Source organism: Acanthisitta chloris, unplaced genomic scaffold (assembly GCF_000695815.1).
Source record: "Acanthisitta chloris isolate BGI_N310 unplaced genomic scaffold, ASM69581v1 scaffold26033, whole genome shotgun sequence".
NCBI lineage: Eukaryota > Metazoa > Chordata > Aves > Passeriformes > Acanthisittidae > Acanthisitta > Acanthisitta chloris.
Genome location: NW_008665884.1, coordinates 23,858 through 33,915, shown reverse-complemented (window position 1 = coordinate 33,915; position 10,058 = coordinate 23,858). Strand labels below are relative to the sequence as shown.

The 10,058-nt window shown below is 42.2% G+C and overlaps 1 protein-coding gene across 1 annotated transcript in view; it reads right to left on the bottom strand.

The window, feature by feature from the left end:
- Nucleotides 1-2,941: 2,941 nt before the first annotated feature.
- SBNO1 (strawberry notch homolog 1 (Drosophila)) overlaps nucleotides 2,942-10,058 on the bottom strand; it is a 25,532-nt gene continuing 18,415 nt past the window's right edge. Inside the window, exons 21-31 of the mRNA XM_009071923.1 lie at nucleotides 9,847-9,959; nucleotides 9,478-9,549; nucleotides 8,909-9,008; nucleotides 8,328-8,402; nucleotides 7,663-7,809; nucleotides 7,492-7,586; nucleotides 7,263-7,355; nucleotides 6,711-6,848; nucleotides 6,350-6,426; nucleotides 5,331-5,524; nucleotides 2,942-4,436 (exon numbers count right to left, since the gene is read on the bottom strand). Coding sequence (XP_009070171.1) covers nucleotides 4,294-4,436; nucleotides 5,331-5,524; nucleotides 6,350-6,426; nucleotides 6,711-6,848; nucleotides 7,263-7,355; nucleotides 7,492-7,586; nucleotides 7,663-7,809; nucleotides 8,328-8,402; nucleotides 8,909-9,008; nucleotides 9,478-9,549; nucleotides 9,847-9,959 — 1,247 coding nt within the window. The 3' untranslated portion in view covers nucleotides 2,942-4,293. The remainder of the gene's footprint in view (nucleotides 4,437-5,330; nucleotides 5,525-6,349; nucleotides 6,427-6,710; nucleotides 6,849-7,262; nucleotides 7,356-7,491; nucleotides 7,587-7,662; nucleotides 7,810-8,327; nucleotides 8,403-8,908; nucleotides 9,009-9,477; nucleotides 9,550-9,846; nucleotides 9,960-10,058) is intronic.

The window sequence follows — 10,058 nt, the reverse complement described above, 5'->3', positions numbered from 1 at the left end:
TCCAGGCTGGATGAGCCTTGAGCATCCTGATCTGGTGAGGAGGTGTCCCTGCCCAGGGCAGGGGGTTGGGGCTGGATGATCTGTAAAGTCTATTCTAACCCTTAAATTCTAGGATTCTGTGATTCTATGAATGAATATGAACATAGTAATATCATTTGCCATATCAGGACATGGGGCAGAATTTAATTGTACAACTCTGATCACAGGAGATCAGTGAATGCACAACTGGAGATTCAAATAAGTGGAAGAAAGTGGAAATGTTTCTAGTATCTCTGATATGGGCACTGAGTGAACAGTCACTGAAACACGTGGGATCCATTTATGCCAAAAAAAAATGCATTATACACCAAAACCATAAACTAAACCCACACAGCATCAGAAGGACCATGGCAGACAGACAAGTGGGTTTAGAAAAAAATGAGGACAACACATCACATGCACCATGTACACACAGACCCTTGGAAGGTTTAGGTATGTTCTATATGTATTTCAAAGTACACACAAACTGCCCCTGTGGCACGTTGAGAAAAGAGGAATACATCTTGGGAAGGTCATGAAGGGGAAAAAAAATCCAAAAAAAACCCACAGAGGAAAACAAGAGTTATTTACATTTGATAATTCAGTAGCCTTGAACACCTCTATATACATACAGACTCTTCCTAGATATGTACAGACTTGTGATGGGAACGGAGGGAAGTTATTCCAAATGCAAAAGAAAAATACAAAACCCCTTGATAATTACTTGACAAGAGCTTACAGGTTGCAGAGATTTCATTTACAAAGAACATACTACACATGGAGAACTCAAATCTTGGGGGAACTTTGGGCTGTGTTTTCCCAACAGAAAGAGTGGAAAAAGTCCCGTGGGAGAGGTTTTTATGGGGTTATCATTGCATTTATTGTATCAGACATAGTTTAAGTATGAAACTAGTTAACAGTTTAGAAAAAAAAGAAAAAAAAAGTATCAGACATAGTTTAAGTATGAAACTAGTTAACAGCTTAGAAAAAAAAGAAAAAAAACCAAACCCCAAACAACCCAAATTGGGGGTTTCAGTCCCCAAGTCAACTTAAGCATGTCCCTTCCCCTTCTGCAGCACATTTCCAAATCCCACAGGGTACAGAAGTCACTACCACTTCATATGTAGTTTTGCCCCTGTTAGCAGTGACCTCTTAGTTTAAGTATGAAACTAGTTAACAGCTTAGAAAAAAAAGAAAAAAAACCAAACCCCAAACAACCCAAATTGGGGGTTTCAGTCCCCAAGTCAACTTAAGCATGTCCCTTCCCCTTCTGCAGCACATTTCCAAATCCCACAGGGTACAGAAGTCACTACCACTTCATATGTAGTTTTGCCCCTGTTAGCAGTGACCTCTGTGCTTGGTAAGTTTTATACCCATTTCAGGTGTACTAAGCATTTCGTACTTCATTCTGTACAAAGCAGATCAACACCTCATGAGTAGGAAAATAGAGACCTTCCTTTGGCTTGGTAAGTTATATGACCCAAAAACTGATCTTTTTCCTCCCCAGGAGGATGTCTGTCCCCTGGGCAGTGCTGAGAGGACACTGCTCACTGCTCCTCACCTCACCCACTGCTATCTGAACTCCTTTTCTGCCCAAGCTTTATCAGCAGCTCATGCAGAGAACCAAGTACTACCAAAGCCACATCCCAACCACAGAGCAGGAGTGTTCAGGAGGGAAAATGTTGCTGGAGCTTGAAGGCTGTTTTTCCTTTCTATGAGGTTGTACCAGTGCAGAGCTGTGGCTGCAGCTGTGTTAGTAACTGGGTGGCAAAGCCAAGGCAGTGAAGGTGGCAAGTCACAGAGAACAGGCAAAGGGGAATGGATTTCTGGATGGGAACAGTTCTTAGGGAGCTTGTAAATACTGCTGGGTTATTTTCCCTCCAGGGGACACAAGTCTGTGGAAAGTTAGAAGCTGAAATTGTGTGGTTTGCTTATCAATACAGAGGATATCCAGTATTTGCTCATCCCATCAACCACAGTGAGCACCTCAGCACTTAGGAACTGAGTGTATCTAAATAACTTCGCTCAAAAAATTAAGAAAGTCACTAATGGTAAACCTCCCATGGCTAAAAGTATCTCACTGAGGATTAAGACCTAAAATGTTATGTTACCATCTCAGATCACAGAAGTTTCTCCACCAAATAATGAAAAACCAGAGACAGGGAAGTTCACACACAGCTTTGCTGTTACTGCCACTTTGCTTCGCTGTCTGCTGCAGTAGTAATCTGTCAACACACTTCTCCATCCCATCCCTGCCAAATACATCCAACAGTGGGGATGGAACACAGGAACATCCTCCCCCACAGCCTGTGCTCTGCAGTTTGCCAGGGCACAATCAGCTCCCACTGCTCTGACAGCACAACTCCCTCACTCCCAACACCTACCACCTGCATTCCAGGGCCTGACAGAGATGCAGCAGGTGCCACACAACAGGGAGCAGAGGATTCATCCCAGATGTGTATTTCCAACCAGCCACAAAGTGTGAGAAGGGGATTCACCCCCTAGGCAGCTCAGGCTGGAGCTGAGGGAAGCAAAGAACTTCCCTCCCTGTCTAGCAGGTGCTGGGACTGCACTGGGCTACTGGGAGAGGCAACAGGAACAGCCTCGAGTGACAATTCCTGGAAGGGAACACACTTCAGCCTGAAGTTGTACAACTTCTGCCCTGTTACTTCTGGAGAAACTCCTTCTGCCCTTGACTTAGAGGTGCCACACACAGCTGGCAGCTCAGCCCTCCCTCAGATACACATTGAGCTCCAAACTGAGTTTAGCTCTTGCCTCGTTAGAGAGCTCAGCCCAGAGGTTTGGGCTGCAGGACACAAGTCTGGTTAGAGCAGCCTGGAACATGCCAAGTCCTGTCCACTTCCAATTGTACAGACTTGTTAGTTTTTTTTGGAATACAGTAATTCCCTAAACAAGACTCCACTTCTTGTTAGTACAATAACTTTTATTTAACATCTACAAGATCATTATCTTGTAGTTTGATTTTTTGTTGGTTTTTTTTTTTTTTTGGACAGGTTTATACAATCTCAATTTTTCAATAGTGCAACCTGTGCAAGCAAGAAATGACAAACATTGTCCTTCACTTTCTTATAAACATCTACTATTATAGGCAAAACAAAACTTACCCATATTATAGATAAGTGACTATTCACATTTGTACATTACAATTTCTTTTTTTTTTTTGTGTTTTTAAACAGCTCCAGATAAACTCTACAATGTCTTACAACATATTAAACAGTATTCAAGTTACTGGGTAACAGAAACAGCACATACAGCGGAACCCTCAAGTGTTTCCCATTCTCTAATTTACAGCTCAAGTAAGGTTTCATCTTACAAATGACAAATTAAATTACGTTAATGAAGTAAAAAATAGAAGATTGTATGCGAGATGGAAGTGAATTTGCACTTCAGTTTCCAGAACCACCTCAGATTAAGGAAATGCTTCAGTCAAAGGAAAAAGAGGCATCCAGCCATCCTTGCAGTACACATGAGGAATACCATTAATACATTAAAAAGGAACTAATTTTAATTTAAGATGTTTTATCACAAAAAAAAAAAAAAAGAACATGTTGTAGACTCAAATATATAACCCCCCCAGGAGAGAACCAGGAAAAAAAAATGCAACACCTGGGTATAAACACTATAAAAAAATGCAATAACCAATGCTGTACAACTAAGATTGTGTTTCTCTCCAAATTCCTGTCCTGTGTGTTCATCCTGTCCATGCCCGTTTCCAAAGACATGCACTGTCAAACAGAAACTGGGAAGGAACCTGAATGCATGATGTGCAACCTCGAGGTTTCATGCTTTTATAAACTCATAAATTGAAGAGAAAAAACCCAATATATAGTTTCTTATATATATACTCAATACATGCATTCGAGGAGATCTCCCACAGCAATGGCATCGATGCACTGCGTTAAACCCTGAGCACTGTATGACGAGAGAAAAATAAAGCCTGCTTGGGGATTTTTCAAGCATTTTCAAACAAATTGTGGTTTTGTAGCTTAAAAGGCCAAAAGTAAAAGCAAACAGGAAGCACTACAGAGAGCATAAGGAAAGACAGATGCACCACCATAAACAACTGCTGGCTTTCAGTTCTACCAACCTTTTAGATCTCTTTATTCCCAAAGTAGTTGAGAGCACACAACTGAACTGAAAAAGTTATAATTTTTTTTTTTTCTTTGGAATCTGTCCCTGATTTTTTATGCAAGTGATATGCTTTTACAGCCTTTTCCTCAAACACCAAAAAGTCTACACCTGTAGCTTGTCCCCTTAGGCATTGCTGAGGTTGGTGATGCTCTGGGGGTGGTGCTGCTGCCAGATCTGCTGCTGCTGCACCGCCAGCTGCTGCGACTGGTCGGACGTCGACAGGAGGTTCACGAGGGGAGACACACAATTTGCAGGAATGATCAAACCTGCAAACAGCAACACATCAATGGTTCAGAAGCACACAAACAGTTCTGCTCAATAAAACCTCAGCGTGATGATTCCACCACTTGGTTTAGGCAAGTCAACAGTGACCTGTAGACCAAGTCTAGCCAACACGGCCATAAGTTCTGCTTCTCTGTTGGAGGTTTTAGTAACCACATCCTTTAGGTTGTGAAGCAGGAGAAAAGTTGCCCCTGATGACAGATTTTGTTCTCATGTCACCCACTGTCACGTGAAACAAGAAGTCAGCTGCTTTTGCTTTTCTAGTCTCACAGATGTTACATCACCATCAGTTTAAATATGGAAAAAACTAGTTGCAGCATCTTGGAAAACTTCTACTACAGGAGGAGCTGACATGATACTGCTTATCCCCAGGAAGTCCTCATTTAAAAAATGGAGCTTTCAGCTCTGAGGTACCTCTGAGAGCTTCACTAAGAGGCTTAGCAAAAAGACAAGACAATCATCTTGAAGTCATTCTCAACTACTGATTACACGCATCACTTTCAGGAGCTCAAACCCCAGGAAAACAACTATTTCAAGGGCCTACTATTCTCTGCCAGAAGTGGAGCCATTATGATTTCAAGGCAGCTTGGTTGGAGCAGGTTGAGTATGATTATTTTTGCTCCTCACAAATCAAAAGAGCTAAGAGAATGAGTCCCAACGCCTGGCTAAAAGAAAAAAAAAAAAATCTTCCTTCTTCACCCTGCCTCAAAACAGTTTGTATTACACAGTTGAACTACAGATGTCAACAGCTGTAACTTCTGCCCCTCCCCAACAACACTGATGAGCCTGTTCTCTTGTAAGCATCTTTATACTTGTAAGTTACACCACTCTTCTACTCCAAGGGGGGGGAAAAAAAAAGGCACAGAGCATGCACTCACCTACAATCCTCTGCCCATCCTCTGTCCTCAGGCGAACTATCTGCATCTTCACGTTGGTGCCACTCACAGAGGCCAGAACACCTTCCACCTTTGTCCACACACTCAGCACTGAGCCACACAACACGTAGTAGGTCCTGCAGCGCAGTCCCACCTCGCACACCAGGCCCAGCCCTGCCTTCTTGCAATTGCCTCTCCTGCAGAGAGAGGGGAAAAAAGCTCTCAGAAAAGAATTCTGCAAATAAGGTGTCCAATTTCATGAGAAATAAGATTTGAAATTCTTTAAGCTGTAGTCAGAGTTGAGCAAGGGCTGCAAGTAAGGGAAGGATGCTCTACTCACAGCTAATGGTAAAGCTCTGGGAAGTGTTGGGCTAGTTAGGACCAAAGTGTACAGAGCTTTGAGCCAAAGACACCACCTCTTAGGGCACCTGAGAACAGGAGTGTCACAGGGAGCTGTTGTCTGACCAGTGTGTTTCAGAAACTCCAGCACTAATCTGAAACTTCCACCAGTTCTCCTGTTCCTCAGGAATTTAGCCTTCAGCTGAGTTCACACACACAAGAGGCAGCACAAGAACAGCTGTTTCTGACATCCATCTCACCTCTACATGAAGTCTCAACATTTTCCTCCCCAAATAACACTTGAACTATCAGACCATAATAACAGATAAGATCGAGACACAAGCACAAGCTACTCCTGGGTCATTATACTTCTACTGAGTGTAATTTTTATATTAGCACTCATCTAATGGATTAGGACTTTGGGGCAAGTGTAAATCTTGGTATTTTCACTCAGAAGTTGGGTCATTTGACTAGTCATGGGACAATGATCTAGTGAGGTGGTCCCTGCCCAGGGCAGGGGGTTGGGACTAGATGGTCTGTAAGGTTCATTCCAACCCCTAAATTCTATGATTCTGTGAATTTCTTTTAAACAAGAAACACAAGACTTCACATGAGTAATAGAAGTAGTGATGAAGCAGTTTAGGCCAACAGCTCAAAGGCCTTGTGAGCACAGAGACACTAACCAGTAGGCATGGGTGCAGGTGTCAGCAGAGGAATTGTACTGCTCCAACCAGTGTGGCAGAGCATCTTCAGAAGGGACCTGGAAGAGTCAGAGTGGGAATCAAGTGAAAAATAACATAAGAGCCATTTGGTCATCACTATGAGAAAGCTGGAGCACCACCAAGGTGGTGTACAGAGCTCCAGTATCACACATGATCATAATTTCAGGCTATTCCATGGAAATGCCATCTCAGAGGATGAGCAAAATGCTGGAACACAGCAGAACCTCAGTAAGAAGAGCAGGATCTTAGAGCTTTGCTAATAATCAACCTGATCACAGAGTTCTTACAGCTTTTTAAAAAAAAAACACCTGTTAATGGTTACCTTCTTGTATCTCTTTTTCAGGTCTGCACATGTTTCTAACTTGAGTTGTTTCCCAGTATTTGGTCTGTATACTAAAAAAAGCTTCTTTTTAGGATTCACTTCTTTTACTAGAATAGCTGTTTTCTTGTTATTTCTTATCTGGAAAAGAGGAAACACTTGTTAAGTTTCAGCACGATGACATCATGACCACAATTGATTCTATACTGTGTTCTTTACAGAGTAGTAGAAGTGTGTAACAATACAACCAGGAGCAATAATACACATTTAGAAGACAGCACTGCTAATCCACATCAAGCTCACAGCTTTTCCTCACAGTGGAAGCATCTGCTGTCCTGATGCAGGGTGAAATAGCAGCTATTAATTTGGGCTCATGTACCTATCAGAAAAAATCCTGACAGTTAAAAAGGAGCTCTTCATACTCAGCATTGGAAACAAATTTAAAATGAATTTTAATGCAAGACTGAAAGTATTTTACCCAATTGAACAGTAAATTTTTCGGGTTAGCCCCCCAAAACTTCTCTGAACATAACTCAAGAAACAGAAAGATCTCACCTGTAGTGATAAATAAAATCCATCATCTGGGCCTGTCTGTTCTGCCCAGAGCTTTGTTGCTTCATCCCAAGACATTCCTCTCTCCACACTGATCTACAAGAGAGCCAAGCAGGGACACTTGAGTGGGAACAGACTTGAACATAGTTACAGAGGAACAAAACATGTTGTAAAAACTTACTGGCAAGCAAGTTTTAATAGTTCTTATGAGGAAGATCCAGAATTAACTTACTGTGTACAGCTCTACATGGCCAGAGGTAGAATATCCAGGAGTTAAAAACTTCTTAACATCTGCCTTCCTTACTTTCTCATCTCCAGAGCCCAAATCTGCACAGGGAAGGAGAGAGTTACCCTGTTTCTGTCCTCACTGAAGTACAAGAGCACTGGGATATTCTTTACTCACCTAAGATGCCCATGTCATATCTTCCATTCTTCTTAGCATTTTGAATGACTGCGTTCAACGTGTCAGAGAAGTACTGGAACAAAGCATTCTGCTGATGGACCTCCATCCCCAGAATTCGGTTCAGGAATTTCCCTATGTTGTTATAATCTTGAAAAGAGAAATACACAGATCAGGACAAAGATTCAGGGTGGTAACAAGCAGCTCTCAATCAGTATTCAGAGTCTTTCAACTACTTGAGTCCACTCTTTCAGAAATGAAGATTTAAGGGTTGGAAAGGACCTTACAGATCATCCAGTCCCAACCCCCTGCCCTGGGCAGGGACACCTCCTCACTAGATCAAGTTGCTCAAGGCTCATCCAGCCTGGCCTTGAATACTGCCAGGGCTGGGGCAGCCACCACATCCCTGGGCAACCTGGGACAGTGTCTCACCACCCTCACAGGGAGAAAACCTTTTTCTCACATCCAACCAAGACTTTCCCTCCTTCAGTCTGAACCCATTTACCCCTTGTCCTATCACTGCAGTTCCTAACACAGAGAAAACATTAAGTTCCTCAATAAAGTCACTTGTTAGCTAGTTACAAGTTCTGTCCTGTTGCTAAGAATCCACTGTCGTGACACAGGATATTCCTAGGGACATCCCAAAGATGCACTGAACACACAACTACCTTTATCCAGCGTTAGTATTCCAGATCTGTCCTCCACATTGATCAAGCCTACACCGATCAATCCCTGACGGACATCTAGAAAAAAGGAAGAAGTTAGATCATAGCTGCTTTGCCATCTAAAAATAACCCAATGCAGTAACAGCTTCTTTAGCAATAGGATCCAATTCCAACCCTTTGACACCCCTCAAATACATCACTGCAATTTCTACCCAATACATCAATAAGCAAGAGAACTTTGCCTTCTGTTCCTCCAGGAAGCACAGGCAAGGAAAATCACCAATGGCACCAGGCATGAGAACAAGGCATTACAAAAGCTAACAGAGAAATGAAGTTGAAGAACTGTGTCTCACACTTGGCCAAGCAGACACAGAACATTCCTTATATTGGGAGTTCACAGATCTTGTTTCATACATGAACTTCAACATTCAGGCAATGTGCACAGACTCTCCCTGGGTGTCATTCCCTTCTGTCTCAGCTGATCAGTTTAAACAGCAAAGCTTTATAGCTCTATAATTATTTGCATTTTCTGCATCCTGGAGCAGGATCAAAAGGCAGCTACTGCATGCAGTGAATTATCTTACCTTTGAAGAAGTCTCCAGGGAAATCAGGAGGAGGTGAGACCACTGGGGAGTCCAAGTTCACAATAGATTTCATAACAATCTCCAAAGCATTTCTGCCATACTGTGCAAGGAAAGAAAGTTGCTCTGTCAGTGTGATCAGTGTCTGTGCCTCAGCCCCAAGCACACGTGGTTTAACAAGTATTAGGAACTCACAATAAAATCTTTCACTCTGCAACAGTAAAGGAAATTGGTTATTCCCTTTGTGTAGTGCAGTTTATAATTGAAACCAGACTGGTCTTAATTTCTAATTAGCATTGCCAAATGAATCTTTCAGCTGTGACTGAAAGGACACACATCATTTACTCAAAACTTTGGTCATTTGCAAGGCAGAAAAGTGATTTATGCACGTGTGTTCCATTTAGCTTTGCAAACAGCATTAAGAATGTTTAGTGGCTACCTCAGCAAGCCCTTCCATCAGGGACAGTGAGAAGGAAAACACTTCATGGGAGAGGGAAGAACTCCCTCCCCAACAGGTCATCTGTGGAGTAAGCACCACAGCACAAGTTTTCCAACAGAAACAGAACTGTCACCTTGTTGTCAAAGTTGAATCTGCTGAGGTCTCGAGTTTCTGTGGCCCTTCTGTCCCCATGGGTGAGAGCTCCCTGTGAGAGATAATTGTATTAAAATTCTGTTTCATGGCAAAGAAATCTAAGTTGTACTTTTCTCAAATGAAGGCTCAGACCTCTTGAAACATCTTACCAAGCTCTCCAGTCTCTTTGCAACTATAGATGCAAATCGTTGCTCTCCTGCCAGTTCAGAAATGAGGAACACGTACTCTGGAGCAGTCACTTGGTTGGATCTATGAGTTCTTCCTGGATAGTTAAGTAGAAGCACATATGTCAAATAAATTCACTTCATGGAATACTTATAATAAACTATCAATTGTGAAGACATCTTACCAAGCTCTCCAGTCTCTTTGCAACTATAGATGCAAATCGTTGCTCTCCTGCCAGTTCAGAAATGAGGAACACGTACTCTGGAGCAGTCACTTGGTTGGATCTATGAGTTCTTCCTGGATAGTTAAGTAGAAGCACATATGTCAAATAAATTCACTTCATGGAATACTTATAATAAACTATCAATTGTGAAGAGTAAAGAAAAAGAACCTAAC